Source organism: Chroicocephalus ridibundus, chromosome 11 (assembly GCF_963924245.1).
Source record: "Chroicocephalus ridibundus chromosome 11, bChrRid1.1, whole genome shotgun sequence".
Lineage (NCBI taxonomy): Eukaryota > Metazoa > Chordata > Aves > Charadriiformes > Laridae > Chroicocephalus > Chroicocephalus ridibundus.
The window spans coordinates 8395109-8421643 of NC_086294.1; the positions used below are offsets into that span (position 1 = coordinate 8395109).

A 26535-nucleotide genomic window follows, 5' to 3' on the forward strand; every position below is an offset into this window, starting at 1 on the left:
TTTCGTCTATATATGACATTATCCCTGGGACAACAATGCCTTGTCTCAGTCAGGACATCTACATACTCTTGGAATATAAATAGTAAGTAAATAATTGTGCCACTAGTGTATACTTAATAAAACTCTTAATGACCGTCTGAGCATCCTCAGACATATCCCAGAGCAGTAATAGCTATCTGCAATACCAAGAGCTTGAAAACATTTATTAAGTCTGTTGCATCAGGAGTGAGTTTCTTCCCTAGACTGCAGCTGAGAGAGTTAATATATATAATGTATATATTAATATATTTTATATAATATGTATGTGTGAATGTGTCTACATTCATAGCTTTGTGAGCAGTTTTCTTCTGAATTGTAATCCTCATCATACCCAACTGCTATTTTCTTGCTATTTTGTATGCTGCGGTGGCAGTTTGGCTTGACAATACAAAGGTCATCTTTTGATTCTGTACTGAACAGCTAATTTAGTCTCTATTCAGAACAACGCTATACTTTTTGTTTAGTGAGCACTAGATTGTGTTTTGGTGTAATTTTCTCACTAGGAATTATGTGTTTCTTCATGAACTGTCCTTTGAATCTCAGCCATTTTCCCCAAGAGGAAATGACAAATTACCTAAATAAGTGTGGCAGGAGACAAGGCGTTGGTGTTGGGTAATTACAGATTAAGGGTTTATTTCCTTTACTTATTGATATAGGGTGAGAAAATTTCACTCAAATCCTTAACTGTAGGTGTGGTATTATTGAGAGGGTGGTATATCAATCTTTTAACTAAACTCCTCCCTTGCTGGAAGAGGAAGGACAGCTTGCACAAGTGAGGGATCCATTTGTTTGCTCCTTGTTACTGCATCTGATTCTTGAGTCTTGCAGGCTTTCTATAGGCACAGGTAATCTGGTGACTGAACTAAGGTCAAGTACTCAGTGTCACTGAATTCTTAATTTCACAGGCATTTAAAAAAAAAATCTAAATATGTTAACTGAAATGCACTTGGACTGAGAGAATTAAAGGGCTGGGTTGGGCTGAGATTCATAATGATCTATATAAAACCTATTTGGTAGCAGGGAAAAGATCCAGATAAAAATTGAAACCTTAAATTTGTAACATCAGCCACTCTTATTAACTGCAAAGAACTAACAGAAAGCCATTAAATCACTGACCACTGAAAAAAAAAAAAAATAGTGATCTGTCTGGCACCAGCTGAAACACATTTCCGTGTGGAAGATGATTGACGCTCATTCAGGGAGCGGAGACACTCTCTGCTTTGAGTAGATAAAGAAAGGTTATCTCTCTTCATTATGATACTTCCAATTCAGTGATTTCTTTTTATATTTTGTTTTAAGAATAAGATAATCTTAAAAAAGGTTTTAAAGATTTAGTCTCCATCCTTGAAAGTCATGTGGGTGAGCCATTTGACTACAAAATGAGACAATGCAGAGGGTTGTGAGAATTATAATCACTTATATTTAGGCAGTGGATGAATCAAACTAGTCAAGGAGTCTAGTCTTTGGAGCATGCTTTTAACAAACTAATCACAAGAAAACTGGAATTGAGTGCAGCAGTTTTATTGAAAAAGTCCACAGGTGTGTGCAATTCCTTTATTAAAATGTTTTCAAATACATTGGACAAGGAGCAATTGATGATCAAGAGTTATTCCTTTTCTATACATTTTTATTTCCAAAACTATACAAACATCGGAAAACTTTCCTTTTTCCTCCATTTTAGCTATTAATAATTCTGTAATGGTAAGTTATATATCTCCCTTTTCAATATGCAAGCCCACTTTTGTGGAGGTGACATTTTACATCTTTGACAATTAAAAAAAAGGTCAGTCATATTTACATGTGCTTAAGGTTGCATAATTGAGCATCATACAGGTTCTGAAAACCAGTGGTTAAATGGGTTTCAAGATTCACCCAGGTGGGTTGAAGGTTTTAAATACACATAAACTGCATACCATGTGATTTAGTAGCCAAGACACCCTTTGTTCTCTTTTATTTTCAAGGCTATCTATAAACTGTGTGCTAGCCATGGTAAAGGTTTGTTTTAGTAAAGGTACTCACTGAGTGAAAAGCAGCACTGACAACAACTATTGCTAATCAAGGACATGAATGGGCAGAGAATTGAATGTGCATATATAATACAAAATCAAATGTTTCAAAACGAACTTGAAGCTCTTATGTAAAAATAATGTCTAGAATAAAAGCTATTTCCTGGACTGGATTAAAGAATAAAACCCCACAAACACTTTTGTAAGGAAAAAGGTGGAACTCAAGGTAGGAAAAGAACAGTAGAAGCACATGGATTAAATTCAGAAGCTGATCTTGCAATGTATAATTACTGGAAATTCAGTTGAAATATAGCAACATTATCAATGGAAAATGAAGGCTACAACTGCAGCAGACACATACAATATACTTTATGAGCTATTATATTGGCCATACAGATTTGTCTACATGTTATTTATTTGAATCCTTAAGGCTTCTCTAATGTCTTACATGAAAGTGCTGTCTGCTTGGATCTTCCATGCATGAGGGAAAGGGGTAATTTTTCAAGGAAAAAAAAAATATTGTCCACATTTCAATTACGATAGCACATCCAGAGACACAAAATAAAAGACAATACTTTATGGTACCTTTGTTTCATTTATTTTGGCCCCCAAAAGATGCATGCACTAGACTTTATGTACTACAAGGTATTGAAATATTTACAGCATTGTACATGTGCTCTTAAAGGGATGGCAAAGGGAAAGGTCTATTTTTATCTTGGTGGGAGTAGAAGTTGTTTTCTTAGCTTAATAATACCTATTCAAAGTGAGAGATGACTCTTCCAAAAAGAAAAGCCCACAGAGAATAAAGCTATAGCATAATTATAGCCAATGTTAACAAACTGTACAGCTCTTTACCTGGGAATTCTCCTCTCTCTCACTCCTGTTTGAAATAGCAGTACCAACTTTTAAGTGATGTTGCCACGCTCCCCTTACGCTGTCTACTCGGTTTCTCTCTGTTCCAGCAGGTATAGCTGTATATTACCTGTTTATATGATTTTTATTTCAAATTATTTCAGCATGTTGAATGGACATTTAATTCACAATAACCTGATGGCAATTTGTGGACAAATGATATGATTGATATTTACCGGGTTATGGCACTAAAGAATTCAGACCACTATAAAGCGTGTCGTAAATACTTCAAGTGGACATAGGAAACCATCTCTCTAAGAAATTCAGTGAGTAAGGCTCATATCACTGATTTCCTTCTGCTTTTAAAGGTAAAGATATGATACCCAATACACCAGGTTAAATAAACAGAAGGCAGTTGGGAAGAAGATGCGGGCATAGGAGTCCATTTTGGCAATGCGGATGTGTATTCTTCCATGCCTCCATGCTCCCGTTCGACAATCCTCAAAGCAGCAAAAAAAACTGGCACAGTCCTTGCCATCAAGACACTCATACCCATATTCTTCATCCCTTTCTTGGAGGTGTGTAGCATTGTTCATTTGAATAGTAGCTGATCGAGGCCGGATGTCAATTGTAGGTGCCTAAGGTGGGGTGGCAGAAAAAGAAAAAGATGGCAGGAGGGGAGAGACTGTTATTATCACCAGACCAACAGGGAGATAGATAGTAATGGTCAACATGTGAATGATGGTTCTGCGGGTGGTACATGGGAAATTGCTGAGGAGTTCTAAAGGTAATATTACCTTGAACTCATTAAAAGTAGCATCATACATTATAACTTTATAGGAAAGCAGCACAAATCAATATACAGTTAACAGCTGTGGACAATTTGCTTTAAAGCCAAACTAAATAAACATTAGATGTTAAAGGGAAAGATTCAGGCATGTAATTGATGGTATTTTGAATTTCTTTGGTGTTTTATATGTTATATAGCTGCTTGATATCTGAAGGCAATTTATGTATTTGCACGTAGAAGGAACTGAAATAATCAATTGGAAATGCAGGATTTTAACATAGAGCTGGTTCGTGTTGAGACATGAGCAAATATATATACAGGAAAAAAGGCAAAACCTGAGTCTTTTGAATAGATTAGGAGAATCTCTATAAGACTTTCCAATCATTTGAATATATGCAGTTCATCGTGTACTAACGTTTACCAACTAGAAGGTTCAACATATTCCAAATTTTATATAGTAGCTGTAGATATATATATATATATGTATATATTTGCAGTGAATTCAGCAAATGAAGCATTTAAAACACATTTGAGGACTTGGTAAACATTAGGATGACAGGCATTGACATTTTCTGCTGATAGTTAGGGTAAAATAACAACAAATTCCATGAGTAAGTAAATTTCTTGTCTTTGTTTTATGTGGCTTCTTTTTTCCCCTGTTTTTTTGTTTGTTCATTTGTTTGGTTTTGTTCTTTGTTTTACAAAATCTCTGCATTTCTAAATAAAGATAGGGTTTAGATGTGGAACATAGCTAGATATATTTGCTAAGAGTGTGTTGATCCAGGGACAGCATTAAAAATATATGTGCATCTTAAACCCTTTCAAAACTCTGACTTTATTGCATAAGGAACAGCATTTGAGTAATTGATGATGACATTGGATTTTGTTCAGGTCAACATCAGGACAGATTTGGTTTCATAATTTGGAGTGAAATCACAGAAGTTATAAAGGGCGGGGTCAGAGCTGAGTTCTAAAAGGGTGTATTGCAGGCTTCTGGTGTAGCTGGTGGTATTGGATCCCATGACAAATTGAGAAAGAGAGGAGCAGAAATGTTTCAACATCAAACTCTCTTAATTCATGCGATCCAATAACGTTGACCACTCTTGAACTTGGGTAAGTTCAGAACCATAGTGAATCAATATTTGGGCTGCTGAATCAACTCTATAGATTGTTTAGAAATATGTAACCATTCTACTTAATTAGGAAGTTACCTTGAGTAGAATGCTTAGATGTCTCATTTAAAAAAAAAAACAAAACAAACAGAAAACAAAAAAAAACCCCAAAACCAACAAAGCACCACTCTCATATAAGCTCTAATAGTTAAATTCAGCAGTCGCATGCAGTGAATTTCCATTCCAAAAAACATTATACCTTGAAGGAAAACATCCGAAGAAGCTTTCATTTTGTAGACAGAAAAGAGAGGGGTTTGTTTTAAATTAAAGAAAGAAAGGAAAGAAAGAAAGAGACAAAAATAATGTAAATTAAAAATATGTTTCTAAAACATAGTAAGTCAAAAAGAACTAAATTTATAGAAAGGTTGGGATAATAGCAATTTAAGCAAGTATCTGTAATATAAAACCCCCACATTTTTGACTTTTCACTATCTTGTAACTACAGCTGGTCCAAAGACGTAAGATATCAAACTCCATTTAGATCTTTTCATATTCTCAGGGGATTCCAATCTTTTATGTTGAGCTGTTTTGAGAGGAGACCATTCACAGTTTATAAAAACACTTTTTAGAAAAAAATCTTTTTACCTGCAGACTAGGTCCTGAACACTGTACTTCTTAGTTTTTTAGACTCTGGGATTAGGATCCAGGCAATAATTTATATTTCTGTTTGTCCCCAGATGTTCACAGATAAGTAACGTAAAGAACAAGTAATCTGCCCTTATATGGACATCTTTAAGTGAAACAACTAAATTTGAGGTAGTTAATCTTTGCTCCTTTAATTGACTGTGAGAGACACACGTGCACACAGACGGCCTTTTATTTCGGCCTAAGACAGGCCAAGATGCATCACCGTCCGGAAGTGCCTTTCTTTTGACCAAAAGAGAGGTCTGTGATCAAATCCAACTTTAGCATACCTAAAGTTACGTGAGAATTCTTCCTCTGTAGTTTTATAGATGTTTTTCTGGCTGTTTATTCACCACGGAGTACATCTGATTTGTTGTTGGTTTTTTGTTTTTTTTCTTTAGAGTCTACTTCTCAACAGCATTTTGAAATTACAGCAATAATGTGTAATAAAAGGTTCTTTAATTACTATTTTTTCTATATTTTTATTGTGCTGTATGTTATAACTAAAAGAGAATATCTTCAAAAGTCCTTGAAGATTTTAGCAGAGCATATCTAAGTGACTTCATTATTTTCTAGATGCCTGAAATAGATTTAAAAATACTCTCTATTAATGTAAAATACTTGTTCTTCACATTTTTCACAGGCATATTTGGGGTTTTTTGTAGACTATTAGGCTACTTTTCCCTCTAGGTTTTCACACTGCTTCTTTTCACCTCAGAGATTCTAGACAACAGACTTTTCAGCTCAGTTGCAAAAGGAAAGGAGAAATCTGTCCTGGATAAAATAAGCAACAAACAACTTCTCTATCTGGGCAAAACCCCAAACCCCTGCTGTGGGTATTTCCAGGATTTTTTTTTTATTGTGGCTATTACATACATTTCTTTATTATTGTGTAGCATGCATCCATCAGTAACATTGTAAACTACTAGCCAAATCACTTTCTAAGGGAGAGAAGTAGATAAAGGAGGTAAGAAATACAAGAAAAAGACGATAAGGAAACAATAAAAAGGAAACAGATGCTTAAGGGGGGGATTAGAAAAAGCACATTCTGTAGTTTGAATATAAAAGTTTAACTGTTAATCCTGATAGTAAGAAAAACAGTCATGTCAATAATACAGGCATAAGTTAATGGCAGAGAATATTGCTAAAGCTAAGACTGAGAAATTGATAATTCTTCCATAAAGGTCACAGCAAGAGCTCTGTCTGTAACGTAAATAATGGTTTTGGTGGTAATTGTGATTTGCAGAACACTTTGGTTAAAAGGATCCTTATTCTAAGAAATTAGCTTCTCTGGCATCCAGACAACCATAATAGATGAGCTTTTCATTCTCAAGGTGGGTGTTTGCATTCCTATTAATACAAAGGAAGAGTATATATGTAATAGCAGAATCTGAAAAGAAAGTACAAGCATAAAGAAGGATTTAAATGCTCTCTCAGAAAACCTAATTGAATTTTAGACCTTCAGACCAGTAAAAAGATACATACTGGATTTTTCTTCTTTTTGTCTTTATCCTTGCTTGGCTTTCTGTTGCTGACAAAGTAGTGCAAAGTTCCATATTCCACCAGGGCAGAGAAAACAAAAATAAAGCAGACTGACACAAAAAGATCCATTGCTGTTACATAGGAAACTTTGGGAAGAGATTTACGAGCAATTGTACTTAGGGTGGTCATTGTCAGGACAGTTGTAATACCTGGTAGATAGATAGAAAACAACAGAAATATTATTATTTCACGTAATAAACTGGTTTTGCCAGTTATCTCTCTCTGACTGCTTTTGAAGTATGCCTGGAGTTCAAACATATAGCAAAGATATTAAACAGCACATTCCAGCAGTGAAATGTGGATTCAGTGAGAGCTTTGAGGATTAACACAGGGTATGAAACATTTTTGCATGGTCACTGGAAGTGCTGCTCTGCAGAATACAGATGGATTCTGATTCTAAGAAATCTAATTTAATTTTTCAGTTTTGTAGTTTACTTCTAGGGGGCCTTTATTTTTAATGGAGAAATTTAGGGTTTGTGTGCTCAAACCCTTAAACAGAGCTAGACAGAAGACAACTTGTGTCAAAGTGAGAAAATCATGACGGAGAATAAAAATGGCTTTACTCCATTCTTCAAAGTAACATCAGGACCAATCTCAAACTTTTTGTGCTTTTTGGATGAGTTTTGCTTATTTTCAGTTGCATGGTAATCATACCAGTGTCAGTAAGAGACACACTTGCAGCCATTCTATCAGTTCATGTAATTCAGCAGGAACTTCAGGACAAAATGTGTGTAGATTTGTACGTGTGCTACACAAAGAAATAAAACTGTTCCTTTTTTCTTGCCTAAATGTATTCTAGTTGTATGCAAAATATGCTGGCCCCACACAAATTATCTGCTGCTTGTTATTTAAGTGATTTCTTTCAAATAAAGCTGGAAGGGAGAGTTTCTCTGGGCTCCTTATAATTGTAACAGTGTGGGGTCGGATTTCTCTTGGTGCCAGAGCTGCGTCTCTTCTGGCCTTCCTAAGTGACTGTAGGCTATGACTGAGAAGTACTGTGGCATGCCTAACCATCCTTCTCCTTTCAGAACATTATTTCCTGTACTAGGATGTGAAGAACATTAAAAATGCATCAAAACAGTTAAAATCCATCACATTTTATATGGAAAATTTCGTATCACTGATTTTACCTCCTCAGTGGTACAAATGGACTAATTCTCAACGGAGGGACGGGTCTATCTAAGTAAAACTTAAAATAACAGCTGAATGCTTTCATTAATTTTATACTTTTTAAAAGCGGATTTTAGAACCTCTTTTTAGAGAGGATGTGAAAAGGGCAATAAAATGCTTAAAACTTTCTGTCATGGGAGCCTCTGTTCCTGTGTTTCTTTCAAGGGAGTTCTGGAATGAAAATGCTGTCCCTCATTTTGCACTCCAGTGCCGTGTGCTGTAGTTCTATGAAGAAATGAAAATGCAGAAGGAGAAACTAAAATGATTCTCACTTCTGTTGATTTAATGCAAAAGTAGAAAATGTATTTAACTTTCTCTAGTTGAATGTTTCTATTTTGCTAATTCTTACAGCTGCTTTGCACAAGCCAGGTTAATTTAGTCTCTCATTTAGTTTACTTGTGGAATAGTTGCTAAATGTGTAGAAATTGCTAATGCTGATTAGTTACCTGTCACGTTTTCACGTATAGGATTTTAGATACCACCAAATTCAGTTGATTTTGTGTCCTGAAAGCAATATTTGATTGTTGGTCCCTAAAGCAGAAGTCAGGGTACTACATTCTCCCCTTTTTACCGCTACGGCACTACAGCACACAGACATCCAGAAAGATTGATTCCCCTCTTGGTATTTACTTCATTTGCATTGCTAGTCACCATGATATGGAAGTAGAGCAAATAAAACTAATGCGTCCCTGCCTCTAACCCAGCAATGTTCTCCATCCTATTCATGTTTATAAAAATACTGCTGTCATCAGAAAAGATGCAAAAGTTTTTATTGCAGGCAATCTACAATACTCAGAGTTAGGATGTGACATAGTAAAAAGGAAGAGATGCAAATATGGTTTGGGCTGTGTTATTCCCTGGAAATGACTACATCCCTCTAAACAAGGAAAGCTCATGGGAAATTGTCTCTCCTCTTACATTTACAAACTTGTGATCCGCAGAGGTGTCAATTAAACATCATAACGCTTGAATAAAAGCAGGAAGAAAAAACAACTTACCCAGTGATGTTCTGGCGGGAACGGCATCCTTATTAATCCAGAAAGAGACCCAGGACAACACAACAATAAGTGTGCAGGGAATGTACGTCTGAATAGTGAAATAACCCATTCTCCTGCTCAGGTTAAAGTAAACAGACATGACTACATAGTCTCCTGTAAAATAAAAGCACACTGAGATAGAATAATATTTTAAAAGCCCAACATAGAATTTTTATATAATAGCTGGGGTTTTCCTATTCTATGTCTGGGGTATATATGTTAAGCTGATTCACCAGATATACTGGTGGCAAATACATGCATGCCTCTTCTTCAACACTGGTATAGCTCAAGAACTAGTGAATTTTCCACACTATGAAAGTAAACAGACTTGCAGGTTCAGTTAGGTGACTTGGACTTTAAGATTTCAAGGGTAACCTCCCTTGCATAGCACAGCAGGCTTCTTTCTACCCGAGTCACTCCTCATAACTTGTAAATGCCTGGTATAGTCCTCTTGGAGCAACTCAGTGAGTGGTGGTGGTCCAGCAAACCTCCAGTCACCATGCTGTCCCTCTTAGCGTGCTCTCAGCCCCGTTCTCAAATCATGCATGCTTTCAGATGTATTTCTAAATTATTCATGTTCCCAACTATTCTTCAGGGCTAGGCTGTGTCAATAATTAATTTTTTATTTGCTTGCAGATCTTCTGTTGTATTATCTCCTCTAAAAGCATTTGAACCTACATCTCCTAAGTGCCCAAAAAAGCCAGGCTATATGTTACTCTGGTATGCATAACACATCATTACCATTCAATAGTTTTGTGATTCTATTTCCAGTTTGTTTTCCCCTCTCAAGCTGTTAATTCAATTCCATCCGGATTCGGGAATACAGCAAAGCTTCAGTTTTTGACGCATTTTTTTCTAAACTAAAAAACCCCCTCATTCTGATCCTTACTTCAGATTGCAGCACTCCTGGGAAATCTTGATTGCAAAAGAACTACAGAACCCCAGGCTACAAAAGACTTCATTGCAATTTGGTGAAGTGCAGTCCAGAGAAGTCTCCAATTGCAATGGAACAGGACTTGCAAATTTAGACTGAGATACTTTTCCAGCATTATCAAAGATACTCAGTGGCTAATGTGTATTCTGCTTAGATCAGTACCTTTAGTTAACATCGAATTCTCTGTTTTCAGGCATAATTAAAATTTTAATTTCCCCCAAAATAATCCCTTTGAACCTGGTCACAGAAGAAACTTCAGAGATCATTTTTTAGCTGTTGATTCTTTGTTATATTATTTTTTTTCAGTGTGCATGTCCATATCCTAGGGATTAACTGGTTTTAATTTAATTATATTATAATTAAACCAAGAACTTAAGAAACAAATTATATGTGTGTGATTTATAAGGAGATACGGCTGAATAAGGAGATATGGCTGAATATGAGCAACCAATTTTAGTAACTGCTGTCTGATTATCCCCTTAATTCACAGATAAGTTTGCATTATATGTGTATGTCCTTCATATACCAAAAAAACCTCAACCCCAAAAAAATACCACTGATCAGGAACACTGTAAAACTGAAGCCATAAAATTACACTATGACTCATTCCTCATCTCTCTGGATCGTGTACTAACTTCCTGAGAAGTGATTATTTTGTCAATTTTGGGAATTAACTTTTTTATTCATTCACCTTCATATGTGCTATTAATATAATCGGTGTTTCAAAATTGTTTAGTGGTTTGGTTTTTTTTTTTTTTTGATATACTATGGTAGAGATTACTTTAAGCAGTAGCTGTATTACTTCCACGCAAATGGTTTTAAGAAGGACTTTTTCTTAAAAGACAAAAAATGATCAGAAGAGGTGAAATGTAAATCTGAACATAGATGTGACCATAAAAAGGTACAAAAGATTAGCTCACATCTGAAATTAAAAAATCAGCTGTTTTCTGTTATTGCTTTTTTCTAAAGCTGCAACTGCTATGGACTCTTGGAGTAGCTGAACAGACATATCAAATGCTAGGTAACTACTTTCTCCATATTTTTTGTCCTGTACTCAGACAGGTCTTTTAGCTCAACTGTTTTGGTAGTTCTAGCACTCTTGCCTTGTAGGATCTTTTATTCAAAAGAACAGAAAATATCAGAATGTAGTACACAAGCCAGCACTTTCTTACAGGTATTGGAGTCAAATCCAAAACTCAGCGCGGGTGCTGAGAAAACAGACACATCCAGATGACCTAGACCAGGGCGTACTGTAAAGACTTCATGCATTGTCCTTGTTTGATAACAGCCTATGCAAACCAAGCCAAATGGTGGTGTGGGTAACATATGAATATACATGTATGTGTATATAGAGAGAGTAGCCTCAGTCCTTCCATTTTGTAGACTATTTCCATATACATTGTTTTATCGTGTTTTTCTAGAAAGCTTGCTGGTGATCATCTGGTCTTCATGGAGACTTGTTTGGATTTTTCCCTTAACACAGGGAGGTTTTTTATACAGTAAGCTATTAAAATAATATTTTTACAATATTTTATGCATTATTTTAAAACAGAAATATTTTTTGTTTGACATGTTACGTACAAGAGCTTTTAAAATGTTAACTAACTTGTAAAGACCACAGTCCGTTCAGCAGCAATGAAACATCTCTTTGAATTCTCTGTTGTCTCAAAGATGCACTTCAGAGGACAATCCATTTCCATAGAGCAACAGCAGTGTCCTGTCACAGAGCTTTGGCTGCACAAGCTGGAGACACTCCCGGTGGAAGTGTTTTATATGTAATTGAACATAGTTCCCTTTGCGCTTTTTTTTTTTTTTATACTGGACTTTTTAACCAAGTATGGTTAGAAATAACATATCTCTGCTGACATGTTCCAATAAGTTAAAGTGACGTAATCGTTCTAGATTTTGTTCAACCCTCACAAGTGTTATTGTACTTTCCTTTAGGCAAAGACTTTCTTTCTTAATGGATAATTGTGTAAAAAAAAATCCCAAACACTCCAGAATGCTATTCATAGGGAGCACTGTATCAGCTCCTAATATTTATAGACAAAGTCCACAGAACTATTCTGGCAGACCTTGTTGCTCATGTCTTGTAGAATTGGAAACATTTTACTGAAAGCTCAAGGAAACGAGAGACCATATATACTTTATATGGGCTTTAAAGTTTCTACTTAATGGCAAGATTACATCAAAGGAAGCGAAAACTTCAGTGTCAACTATAACTTGCCAGGCAGTGTGGAGTTGACCAGTCTGAAGAAGCATTCAAGGATGCATAAATTCTTTTAAATTACATTTTGCTTTCTAATCTGAAAGCCTGCTGGTGCTGCAGAGACACTGTTGCGTTGTGGAATGAATTCCACTATTTCAGAGAATCTTACTAAAGGAAGAAATAATGTTAACATCACAAAGAGGTGTTTTGTCTATTTCTTACCTTGCTTGGTTGGGATTCTGAAGAGTGAGACTAACAAGTATAAGTTAGGAAATGCCAAGACAAGGCAAGCCAATAATTCTGTAATGTACTGAATAGCTCTTTTAGCCTTGAAGTTAATACAAACAATTGTAAATAAAGCATTAAGGAAAAGAGTGGTGGGATGTTCCAGAGAAGCATTTAAGTTTACGTAAGTGATGTTGGAATGATGTAACAGCAGGCCTTCTCAGATTTTGAATAAGAAAAGTACTCTGAGCGTACAAACTAATGCAAAATCAAAGACGTGCAATTTAGGACCTAATAACAGTTATCATAACACATACATGCAAAATGTAAAATGCATTAAGTCCTCTGTGGAATGTGGACTCATGGACTTGACAGTACTTTGCTTTAATCATACCTTTCATGATGGAATCTTGCCTCAGCCCTGTTTTTATCCACATTTGTTTTTTCTGACTCTATTCATGGACCTCTCTGCTCTTCATCTGGGACCAGTTTAAATATTCTCTGTTTTTTTCAGATTATCTCTGTGCCTGAGGTGATTTTTCACTCCTGGTGTGATGCCTGCATGAAGCTGTCAAACTAAGACATTATTTTAGTAAAAAATGGCCAGACTTGATCCTTAGCATGGTGTCATTCATTAGCCCTCACCTGGCAAATTGATAATCTTTTCATTATTACTTCATCCTCTTTCCCGGAGCTCTGGCTCTTGTTTATCCAATATTGTCTACTGCAGCAAGAAAGCTTCTCAGACTGCCAGATTGCTGTTTGGAGGGCTAATATACTTTTGGATTTTTCTAGAAATGAATGTTAATGCAATCTGGCAGTATCTTTGTAAGACAATATACTCAATTACTCAATATTTGGCCCCCTAATTAGAAGATTTTTGATTACTTAGCCTTTCACCAGAGACTTTACAATCCTGCTACCTATTCAAAGGTATATATAAATCTTACATATATCTAGAAAATAAATCCTAGATAATTTTCAGTTTTTAAAGAAATACAAAATTTCCCCAGAAAAAATAATTTTATTACATTGAAAAGCACAGTAAGTCATCCTTAATATATCTAGACCTCATCTCTCCCTCTGAATATATGTATTTTTCCTTTTCCTCTGTATTAATCTATGTTTGTATCGATAAAGTCTTCCTCATCTGAAGAGATGATAACCAGTTAATCAGTTCCTTCAGTGACATATATTTAAATCAAAATGCAGTCCCTCAGGAAAATGCTATCCAGGTCATGTTTATCCTCATGTATAAATACTCATATGATGTTTTCTACGTGAATGAATGGATATTCCTGCTAATTATGTTTTGGAAGATCACAAGACTCAGGGCAGGGTTCTGACTTGAGCCACAGAATCTTCATACTGCTGCTATGAATGGGAAGTAGAAGATACCTCTTGGTGGCAATAATCCCTGCTCTACGCAGAGAAAGTGCACGGGCCTAAAGCCACTTCTAGAGTAGGATGTGTTTTGCAAAGGAGATACATACCATCAGTATCTAGTGATCATGATCGTACATGACCTTACAAAATATTTTATTTCTAACAGTCCTGTGCCATCCTAATTTACATAGATTCAAAGCAGTCTATGTGAACTTTGGAAATAGGTAAGCTCCTCCTACCACACACTTGTGTGATATAGTAATTTGAATACCAGGATTCAGGCTCTGTTAGACAGTAGGGAAGTGAATTCCTGATTTGAGGAACCATCTGTGCATACGTCCTGGCCTAAGTCCCAAAGGTTCGATAGAAGGAATTAGTCGTGCCAGGAAGTATAGCCAGGGGGAATGTACACTGCACTTAACGGATTTAATCAGCACAGTGGGTGTGATCCTTCATTGCTTCCTGGTTGTGGAATCATTTATACCTGTGCGAAGTCAATGGGAAATTATACCCATTAGTACTCTCTTTATGCATGTTTAAGTGACTGTGCAAAGTGTAAGGTACTGGGAAAACAAGCCTCTAATTTGTACTCAGAAGTGATTTGGAAGCTAGTACAAATGCTAGAGAAAAGAACAGCTTTCTAGCATTACAGGAAATTGGTGTCTTAATTATAGTTCAGGTAGTAACACTTATAGCTAAGATTATTTTACACTTACTATTATAAGATTGTTTTCTGTTGTTTAAAACACTGCTAGATTTAAATTATTAAAAGAACTGCAGAAGAGCTTCAAAAATTACATGTTGACCACCTGGTCAAGTTATTTGTGTGTGTGTCATTTCAGTTCATTCTCATAGGTGGTTTTGGAGTGGAAAAAATTCAGTATTTCATTTCTGTTAAATATATGGAGAGGCTGGCCTTTTTACATGTTGGCATTTAGGTGAAAATCTTTCCTGGCAAAGTTAAAGGTTTTGGAATACAAGCAATGTGTGCATAGGCACGTGTCCATAGATAGAAGTTTTTTGAGAGTTTATAAGATGACTTTGTTCTGACTAGCCCCGTGCTATCTCTGTTTCTCACAAAGCTACACACCACTCTAAAGGGTACAGCAAAACCAGATGGATGGTAGAGGTCGCTCTGTTCTTCTCAGACTTTATTTGTTCCATCATACAGTCTACTACCTAAAATCTCCAGAATTCCTGTGTGCTGAAAGTATACAGCACACGAGCTCCTCACTTCATTCTGACTCTGTGGTGTCAGGGAGCTTCATTGTGGAGCTCTGCCCCAGGAACTGTTCTGTCCAGGGCCTGAGCAGGTTTTTCCTTGAGTATGTGGTTACCTTAAGTATTTTTGCCAGTGTTTAGTAGTATGAAAATCAATACGTGCTTTAGTAATTCTGATAATGTTTATAATTTTTGCACTTTTTATGCCTAAAATGTAAAAATCTGTGGCAAAAATAAATTATATAGGAGAATATTGATGATGAAGCAATAATTGGCAGAAAAATGCTACCAAGTATTTTTATTATATCTTTTTAAAACTTGACGTTTTCCTCCACTTGATAGATTTGTGAAACTGCCAAGAAAAAAACCCAGGAGAAGAGTAATGTATGAGCCAAACTCTCCCAAAATTTCAGGCCATTATTTGTTCTTTAAGGACTTATCAAACGACTAGCAACTAGGATTAATGTAGGTACCTGTTTACATGGTAACTAATAGGCACAAGTTTGTTAGTGTGGCCAGTAGCAGCCACATGGTTCATACAGACCCAGACATGTACCAGCTGTCCAGATTTCCAATGGGTTTTTCTTTCCTAATTTTACACAGAAAACATACAGAAAAGAGCAAGAACTTTTAGAAGGTTTGTTTAGAGAACCATAAGAAAACATAGATAGAAATGGAACCTTTTCTCAAAATGAGCTCATATAATAAGTGCATAAATAAATTACTTGTTTATATCTGGCAAACCCTATCCAGTTAATCTTTCTGGATGGAGTATATATAGGGAAAAAAGCAAATAAAAAAAATCGTGCCACAGGAGGGCACTGTCACCTCAGAATAGAAATGAGAAACAATTGCAAGTCTGCCAGTGGAAAACCGAATCTTAAAAATTTCTAATTATTCTCCCCATTGAGTGTTTATACAAACACTCAAATGGCATAACTGACTTCTGTGGCTCTGTTAATAGAGGAGCACTTGTAAAGAACTAAACCAGCTCTTGTATGATAGAAATATTACCGAAGTAACATCACCTTTATGCTACAAGTAATGAGTATAAACTACATAAATTGTTAATGAAGAACAACTGTGTCAGCAGAATTTGTCTTCTTTTCCTCATAAATAACTAATAGATACATCCTTGTTCTCTCTCTCTTTTACTGTTAACATGGCCAACAGTCTCATTTTCTGTTAGGCAGAGATCACAGTTAGCACTGTTGTTTGATTTTTATTTTTTTTTTTTAAAGAATGAACAGGTAAATAGTAGCTTAATAGAAAATATATGTTTTCTTGGGTTTAGTCATGATACACGGAAATACCATTAAAATAGTAACATATGATTTCTATAAATACCTTTTTTTAAGGAAGGAGCTTTATTGTAAGTCCATTGTTGTCAGTACTCTAAGTAAGCTCTCACTCTGAATTAATCATATTTTTTTTAAAAATAGACACTTGATGAATTTGGGGGAAAAAAGTTTTTAAAAAAGTGTAAAATATTTTAACATAACTGAAAGGCTTTAATCATTGACCATTTTGTTTCATAATGTACCCACACATAAAACAAGATGATCCCAGACCCAAACCAAAGGGTTTATTGGCTTAGTCTGCAATATTCAGATTTCTAGAACATGTGAAAATAACATCTGTTATTTTTCTAGAGCTGGTATTACTGCATCTTGCTGGGTATTAGTTCAGTGCCTTACGTTTCTGGGCTGGAGCTACGTACCCAAATCCTATTGAATCCCAGATGAACTTCCAGTTCTCTCTCGCTGTTCAAATGCTAACCTACTGGATCAATACTGACTATAAAAATAGTAGCAAATGGGACCAAAAGGATCCTAAATACATCTTCCTCCTTTAAAAAAAAAAAGGAGGCAGGCTTGGTGCCATTTTTATGTAGATATACTGTAATAACAAATAATTGGTAAGCTTGTGGGGCATTTGTGGCGGTCTGCTCTCCCTTTTCCCCCTTTTTCCCCCCTCGGCTCCTGCTCAAGCCATGGCCATCAGCGGGAGTTGTTCTGAGTTGCACTTGAACTGTGGGAGATGGCTGGCAACGTAACCAAAACACTGTCTGGAGTGGGAACCTAGGTATCTTGTTCCCATGAGAATATGACTATAGGTCAGTTATCTTACTCCATAAATAGCGGACAGCCCAAGAGCCCTTTGAGCTCTCCTGCACGGCAGCGGGCTGCACGACAGGATCTCCCCTTGAGTGGGGACGCTCGCTTAAGGCTCTTCTCCTCGAGGTTGAGAGATTCCTTGCCGCCACAGATTCTCGGTAAGTGACTAATCGCATGCTAAACTTTGAAATCTTAGCTAAGTGATATAAGGATTGATTGCGCATATATAATCCTTTAGACATAAATGGTTGACCAAGTCTGGGACTAGGATCGGATCCAGCCGCACCTAGACTCCTCTCTGAGAAGGAGTTTAGAAAGCAAGGGGGTCCTTTCCGAACCTCGTGACTCAACGGGAGGGTCTCCCTGAGAGCTTGTCTGACCCTGGCCTCTATGCAGTAAATAATCAAGTGTACCCTGGCATCGAATCTCATGAAACACTGTTGCATTCACGACTCACTTGGTTAAATCCCTGTTTTATGTTAATAAACATTTCACTGCTTCTCTCTTACAAGTGAAGTTATTCACTCTGCCCGCAACACCATTGCCTGTAAAACAACCAATTTATTTCACGTTGTGTGCTCTTCATCCACTTCCGGCAGACTGGAGGGCAGCAGGATTGCCCGAAAACTGCTACGAGTGGAGAAATAAAATAAAATAAAATAAAATAGAAAAGGTAAAATATGGGCAAAGCCTTTTCTCTTTCATGTCAAAACAGGTGATGGTACCAGATCTCTGGTGTATGCTCTGCGCAGCAGTGACTGGATGCAGTTTACTGCTCCCAGCAAAGGCAGAAAAAGGGGCAAATGGGAGAGCGGAGTCAGATCTCTCTCTCCCAAATCAGGCTAGTGTCAGACTGGACTATATTCTACAGTGTAGCACTAATCTGGGATGAAAAATCACATAAATAGTTCAAGATTGGTGTATTTGTCCTGATGCATCTTCATTTGGCTTATGTCCCCATCTCTTTTCTTGTCTTGACGGGGTCTATATTTGGAATTCTTCTGGCATTTATTGTCTTGGTGAAGGTACTGAGTCAGCCTGAAAATGCAGTTCAGTGTGATGTCTTGCACTGTTACTGTGGTATGAGGAAAACAATATTTTTTCTAAATACGCAGTTTTCTATGAGGATTCAGATTTAACCTATTTAAATGACTCTCTTGTATAAAACCTGAAGTCACCTATTTTTGATGGGTTTTTCTTCTTCCATCAGATCAGAAAGTCTATCCAGTTCAGTACTAATGAAACAGTTCTTCTAAAAGTGGTCATTTATCACATGAAGAAATGATATTAGCTCCTACAGTGCAATATATGTTTTTACATATATCACAGAAAATAATTTCAGCTGAAGTATTTGATCACTGGGGACATGAGTGAATTTTCATAAAGATAGGACAGAACTTTGATCACGGTGTTGATCATAAGCTGATATTTATGAGATTTATTGGTGTCCACAGCTAGAAATTAGAAGTCTGGGGAAAAGGCAAAATCAGAAAGACCACTGTCCCCTGGAAATCTGACCATGAGACCTTCTCATTATCTCATCCTTTGCTAAATGCCCTTTTCATTGTTTCTGTCCTTCACAGTTTTTTGTTTCTTTCGTTGACTCATTTTTAGATTGCATAAGGGCCAGACAGTTTCAAAAAATAATTAAGTCTCTTCCTTTTCAAAAATGCTTGACAATCTCTTTCCCTCTGAGGTTTAGCAGGAAAATGCCGCTATTGTGTCATAGGGAAGTCATGATGTGAAATAAAATACAGTGAATATTTAGCCTTTAGGGCAAAGAAAGAAAGAAAATCTGCCATGGCATTGTAGATATTTGCTTGCAGCGGACTTGAAGCACTTGGAAATGTTGCTATTCTCTACCTGACTGTTGGCACTCACTCTGTCTGGGCATTACGTAAAGAATGGGGCGATTCATGGTCACTGCTGATACAGCACAGCAGCTGTACTAAGTGATTTCACCCCGATTCTAAATATCCATTTCTAAGCCGTGATTAGAGCTTGATTATGTAATGAGGTAAAACAATATTAAGACTTTGACAAAGCCTGCACTATAGTCCATTTATATAAGATTATCTCTGGGATTCAGATAGCTGCAAGCCTGGTTTTCAATTTACATTCCAAAGGATGAATCCTAGCTACATTGCAGAGCAGGGTGGAGGGCAGGGGATGGGAGCAGATTTTGTCTTTTTTTTTTCTTTTTTTTTTTTTTCTGTTTTTAAAGAGTAACGTGTATGTCTATATGTGAATGTGTCTGACATCAAACACCTTGATTTCCTGCGGGAGCAGGGAGAAGAGAACTGAAATTAGTTTATGTTTGTGTGAAATGACAACCCCAGCTGATGAAGCTCCTGCAAAATGAGATGAATCATTACAGCCATCCAAACAAATGAAATTTCTTTATGTATGACGTGTCTTTCTGCCTGACAGTTCTCGATTTTATTTGGTCCTTGGCCGCTCATTCCACTTGAAGTGCTGTTTTCTCAGTTCATTTGACAGAATGTGTTCCACTTCTCATTAGTTTCTAATTATAGGAGGAAAGAATGTAATGACACTAGACAGTAATTAAAATCTATTACTGTTGTTCCCACCTTCCCTTAGAATTCACAGAGACAAGATTCACCCTAAGAATTTTTTGTTGCTGAAAAATGTCAGTATGTGGAAATGTATTGAGGTAAGGTAAACTTATGTGTGTTTGTTTCTAAGGTTCCATCTGTGAATACTAAAAGTTCAAAGGGAAAATGAACATTACTGACCCTATATATTTACATATGATTTTTTTCCTATTTGGGGACATAATTACAAACAACTGATCTTTTTTGTTTGTTTTTGAAGGCAGCTAAGCTACTATACTGGCATTAGCAAATACAGGAGACTTTTTAATGTGCAGGATTAGTGTTCAGATATGGCAGCAACATGATGTAATATAGTTCAGCTGCTGTGAGTGAACCGTTATGCTCCAGTGTGTAAATAATCTGCAAATTATAGAACCTTCTGCTCCCTTTCCCACTCCCCTCCTGCCTAGGAAGCATTATCCCAGGGTGAAAGTTCAGTGTCTCATCTCTGAATGCTTAGGAGTGGTTAGGTTTCTAAATAACCTCTTTGACTTACTGTGACAGAAAATTGGAACAAAGAAATGAGAAAATGTGAGGATGACAGAAATCTCGAGTAATGTGAGAAAGTAGAGAGCCACAATTTCCAGGTAACACAAGCCAGTTGGGGTGCTGTTCTGTTAGAAATCTTGCTGTGCCTGACACAGTCAGGCATCCTGTGTCCTTGGCCCTTTTGGATGGCTGGTTGTTATATGAATACCTAAGGAAAAGCTGTCTGCTTCAAAAAAAATATGCACCTACAGATAAGGGCTCCATGCACATTTAAAGCACTAACTTGATTAATTTTGAATATTTCACATATTATCATTACCATAATAAAGGTTTTGAGATATGGTGAAATCACCACTGTAAGCAAATAAGAAATATGTTTTATTAATTACATTAATTTCCAGGTATCCAGATAGTATACCCGCTTCCTGGCAACATCCAATTTACATGTTCTTACATACAAGGAGAATTGGAAATAACTGGTTTGTTTCCATACTCCAAAGCATGAAGTACACCACATCTCTGGTACTTTAGATCAAACACGCTATCAGGATTATGAAACAGCTTGAAATAAGAATTATCAAAGCTATGTAAATTTTATCTTGTTGAAATTTTCAGCAGTTTGCACCAAGGAAAAAAGCACAAAAAGCTGGGTTTTCTGCTTTGCAAAGGTGGTAAAGCGCAACATTTACACGATATCGTGGGTCTACATGTTTGGACTTTCTAGACAAGAATGCAAAGGATTTGTGTGAAAAGGGAGTGTGGGCAACTCCAGGGGTAGTAAGATAAATGTAGGATGTGAAAATGGGAATGAAGTTAAATGTGGCACTTTGAGGCCTAGGGTAAAAACTGCTAACATTGAGTACCTGAAATAACAAAGTAAAAAGCAAATGGTCAATCAAGAGGGACAGAAAACTCCCAAAGGGAGTCAGATCTTACGTGGACCAGTTCCCTTCGTGATCTCATCTCAGCTAATCCGCTATTAGACATCAGGGCTCTGTTTGTAGTCAATGGATAAGTCTGTGGACAGAACTGCTGCCATACTGGCTGAACAAGAGACCCAGCTGCCATCCATGGACTCTACTGTAGGCTTCCCAAAATTTCAGAAGTGGTTGAAAATTAGATACAAACCTATTTGGTGAACGCGCCACAAGAGAAGAAAAGAAAGTATTTAATATTTTTGGTCTAAATAACAACAGACTTACAGACATGTTAGAAAACTCCCCTGAAATTAGTACTGTTTAACGAGCTTTGCGCATGTCCTGGTTGCTGAAATGACTGCAGAGGACTAACGCAGTTCATAAAACACCACTTCTCAGATTTGCTTTTACATCTTTATAAATTGTCTTGCATGGCAAAGGTCATTCTGGAATTCCTCTGAAAGCCTTTCTTTCTGAGAGAAGAGGAATTTGAGGATACAGTACATTTAATCTTTGATCTTGATGTTTCCAGTTATTTTCAGAGCCAAGAGACAGTATTATGTAACCCGAGGCTGCAATAAAACTTGATGTTTTCTTCTACTTCCTCTCCAGAGGAGAGAGGGCATGACTGCATGGGGGCAATGTTCTGCAGGGGAGCTACAGATTTCACAGATTCATTCTGTCTGACCCCCCAGCAGAAGAAATATTTATACAAGAAAGTACCACTTGAACACCAGCATCTCACTTCCACTGAATGCACAGGGAGATTACTGGAAAGACAGTACCATAAACAAAGAGCCCGAGGGATGCTGGGAGGAATACAACATGCTTTTTTGCTCAACTTACAGCGCTATTTTTTTTTTTCAGGACTTCAATTCCGTTTATTTTTGGCTTCCTTTAAATATTTTAGAAGATTTCATCAGCAAATATTTAGTTTTAAACCCCCGGGAAACCAATCTAAGTAACCAAGAAAAGACTAAAAATCACTTGGGTATGAAATCCTGGAAGGCAAAACATCAAGGGGCAAAAGTAGTACAGATCAAACCCAACTTTCTTTAGAGCTCAGTATGATCAGCTACCAAATGTCATGGGCTTCAGAGAGCTAGGGCAGCTCAGTAACAAAAGATGATGACTTTGAGCACAAGAACTCAACAAAGATAGGTAGTAAAAAGTAAATTGGCTTGTTGGAAAACAACATAGCCCAAAAATACCTCAAAGAAGCAATGTGGATTATTGATTAGGACACTGAAGAAGCAGGCAAGGTATCTCAGGTTTAGTCCCACTGCTCTCACTGAGCAGCTGTAGGACAGCTATTTCTCTTATCTCAACCCATCTTTACTCTCGTGGAGTTTCTTTGGAGCATATGCACACTATGCTTCAACAACATCTGGCATATCAAATAATAAATATATATTCTGTTTCTGCTGATACTAGAAAGTACCGATGTAGGCACGGTCATGCAAAAAAAGCAAAATAAAGTAAACTCACAAATATTCCTATTTAAAATCAGAGCCCATAATCATTGCTATAAGGATTGTCCTGAAACTTTCTGCATTTTTCCAAACTTTTTTTCTTAAAATACAAAGAAAAAACCAAATTTCATTCAGTTTTGTCATGTTTCTGGGTTGCCAAAAAATAGCAGGCTGTACTCTTTGAAAAAGAATTTTAATGCAACATGGAAACAAGGTGACACCTATGCCTATGATGGTAAGAAAATTCAGAAAACGGAATTTTAGAAAAGAATAAAAACCCTCATGCACTGGGGCTTACAAAAAATTAAGACTATTAAAGGTGACAGAGGCATGAGAGTTAGATTATTTCAGTGTTGTGTAGGATTGGATCTCTGTGCCTTCCACTGAAAAACTTGTCCATACTCAGACACTAAATGAGATCAGTTCTTGAATGATTATGGTAGTATTGAACTTCCCGATACTCCTGATTCTTACGGGATCCCACTATGTAGTTGAAGGGTAACCAGATCATTCATTTAGGAGTTAATTAAAATGTAAGTAAGCACATAAACCAGGTAGTGATTATGCCATTGAGAGAGGCAGTCCACGATTTTCTGTTTCTTGTATCAATGACAGACACAGCAATGCATAAGTCCATTATTTGTTTCTGTTGAATATTGACTTAAAATGAAATTCCATAGCAAAAGATAATTCTATTGCTTAAAAATTCATGTTTTTATCATGAAGGCTTTCAATGTTGAAATTCCTTGCAGAATTCTGCAGGGAGTCCTCCTAATCAGCTCTCTAGTTTTACTTGTTGACAGATTAAGTTCTTCAGAAACCTGTTGTTTACCCACATACGCAGGTAGGAAGAGAGGATGTTTATGCACCTTGTTAAACTGAGTTCTAACGCTAACTTCTTGTTTAAGATTTACTGGTATTTGTGTAGGAATTCCAGTGCATATCTTAGTATTCATCTGCATTAGCAGACAAATGTATAAATTGGTCATACCAGGAGGAGTTGCTGTTTGAATGAGCCTTGAACACGCCTGCATATATGTATAATACATGGGGTTGAAAGGAAGAAGGGAGAAAAATAGTACACTTTTTGTAACTATTTGTGAAGTTCTAGTATTCATCAAATTATTATTATTTTTCAATTATAATAGTGATTACCATGGCAATTTCACTGTCCGTATGTAGCAGGGTATGGTCTGTTTGTATACTAGGAAAGTGAGCCCTGTGCTCCTTCTGCTGATGTTGTGTGACACCTTTCTGAACCTGCAGCCAAACGCAGCTACTGTCAGAGTTCCCAGCATCAGTGCTACTCATTTATGGGCTAGGTAATTTTTCTTTTCTACTTACATCTAACACTATGTTACTGTTTGTGAATGGAATGATTACTTTTTTTGAGACGTGGACACTGGTAGAATGACCCTTAAAAACAGTTGCCTGACAGAAGTTACTGGTTTCTTAGACTTATCAAGTACAAGGAAGCTTCCCACCTGTGCCTGCAACCTTTAAAGCTTCTTCAGTTTTGAGTCCCTCCCCAACATGTTTTACAGTGGCAAATAGTCATAGATCTATGTAGATTGTGTTAGGGTGTTTTTAAAAGTGGAGAAAAGCATACTTGTCATTTTCCTCTAATTGTTAATACGTAGCTGCCTAGAATTGAAGCTGAGACAGTTGCATTTAACTTCTACAAAACGTTCAGTTCAGTTGCATTTAACTCTCACAAATAAAAACAGGAATTAAACTAACCCATAGTTAGTCCATGCTCAGAGTTTGGTCATTTTGGTGAACATACGTTCTATTTTGCCAATTTATGTATGTCTGCATATATGGATTTAAGCTTATTTTGTAGGTCCTAACCAGAATTTTGGCTTGTAAAAATCCACCATAGCAGAGTAAACCCAGTTTGGACTAGTTGAAAGAGCACCTTTTGACCTAAGAGAATGAGTGTGACTCAAAAGAAATCAGCTTTCTAACGTGAAATGTAGGAAACCTGAAAAATATGCTGTGTTTGGCTATTACAGAGGTCTTCATTGCTCAAAAGAACAAAACATTTTTCTTTACCTTGCATGGTCTGTTCACAGCATGGGAAGAACAGCATTCTCTGTCTCAGTGAGTATATATCTGTTGCCTACCTACTTTCTGAGCAGTACATGCTGTCTCACACAAGTACCTTCTCTCCCACGTGAGCTCTACTTTTCTCCTGCTGTACATGTAAATGGCTGTATCGGAGCAGGTTATTCCTGTTAATGTACATGTTTCAGGAAGATATACATCTGCCTCAGGATTGTTGCTGACTACTAGGATTTTGAGCTCTAGAGTTAGTTTGCCATGAACTGAGTTTAATAAAAGATCATTTTTTTATGTAATATACAAGACACGAGGTCATGTATACTACATAAGTAAAATGTTACATCTGTGACTATATTACATACAGTCGTACACACGTGACTTTTAAAAAGCTTTCAAAATATCATAAGTCTACACACTAAGGCTTAGAATGATTTTCATGAGAATCTGGATCTGTATTTGGGATCACTTGTTTGAGAGTAGCTTTTTCATTGTCAAGATTTTGTAAACGTGTAAAATTTATTAGAAACATGCTTTAAAACTATAACATCTGGGTAATAAAAACTGAATTTTTCTAATGAGAAACGTGGAGTATTTTCAGAGACATTTTGTTCAATATACTTAAGTAGATAAATCCATTATATTGCTGTAAGAGATTGCCAAATTACCTGGAAAAGTGTGTTCCAGAGTTCACATCTACGACTATGGAAAATAAGACACTCTGAATCCTACTTGTAGGTTTTTATAACTACTTAAAATGATTTAAAATAAAAATACCACAAATGTATTTGTTTTCCAATTTGAGACGTTCCTCCAGGAAAGGCTATTGTGGACTAATGTTTGAGAGGTAAACAGTATCCTCATTCTCCTGCTCTCAGTTTGCCCGAGGACAATGCCTGCTCTGTGTGCAGATTCCAATTGTTTCTGGTTTCTTAAGCATTTGGTCTTGCAGAAAGCAGGTGCAAACCTTCAGCAATGTGCAAATTAATCTTGTTCACAACCAGAGCTAACATGTAACAGCAGAAACATCCACTGGCAAAAGTAGGTGTTGCAAAATAGTCTAAGGTGTAATTGGTGAGGAAATGAAAGGGAAAAAACTATCTCTAACAGAACAGTTATTTATATACTAAGAAAGGAGATGGCAAATGTGTTTGGGTGTATTTTTAACCTCTTGAGCTTTCTAGGAGGATGTTATTGACATCAGGTGGCGTTAAAAAAAGTAGATGATACCGGAGATAGTGAGACAGGAAGAGAGAGAAACTATGAAAAATGGCAAACAATGACATGATGTCCTAAAATTACACTTAATACAAAGAGCAGGAGTAAGACAGGCTACAGGCCTGCATGCAACAGGCCTGAAGGGAAGAATAGAGATGAAGAGGATGCTTAGTTTGAAGATCATGTCTCGGAAGAGACAGCTATGAATCATGAATAATTTATAACCAGCATTGCCATTTGAAGTCAAACAGATCAAGCTTAGGATGTAAAAAAATTCTTTAAAGACTACTGATACTATCTTGAAGTTTCAGTTACCAGCTTCACAGGAATAAAGGCAGAGCTTCTAGGTGTATCTAATCACCCTAGTCCAGATCCTACAAGGTATTTAAGTGGCTTGGCTGTTTCAAGAGGAGGCCTTTGAAGAATTATTTATGTCTCA

The 26535-nt window shown here is 36.6% G+C and overlaps 1 protein-coding gene across 2 annotated transcripts in view; it reads right to left on the bottom strand.

The window, feature by feature from the left end:
• Nucleotides 1-1544: 1544 nt before the first annotated feature.
• The window catches only part of GABRG2 (gamma-aminobutyric acid type A receptor subunit gamma2), a 70782-nt gene continuing 45791 nt past the window's right edge, over nucleotides 1545-26535 (bottom strand). The window contains exons 7-10 of one of the 2 annotated variants that reach the window (XM_063349012.1): nucleotides 9194-9346; nucleotides 6969-7174; nucleotides 5059-5082; nucleotides 1545-3535 (exon numbers count right to left, since the gene is read on the bottom strand). In XM_063349012.1, coding sequence (XP_063205082.1) covers nucleotides 3260-3535; nucleotides 5059-5082; nucleotides 6969-7174; nucleotides 9194-9346 — 659 coding nt within the window. In that variant the 3' untranslated portion in view covers nucleotides 1545-3259. The remainder of the gene's footprint in view (nucleotides 3536-5058; nucleotides 5083-6968; nucleotides 7175-9193; nucleotides 9347-26535) is intronic. The other variant, XM_063349013.1, reaches the window with a different exon arrangement.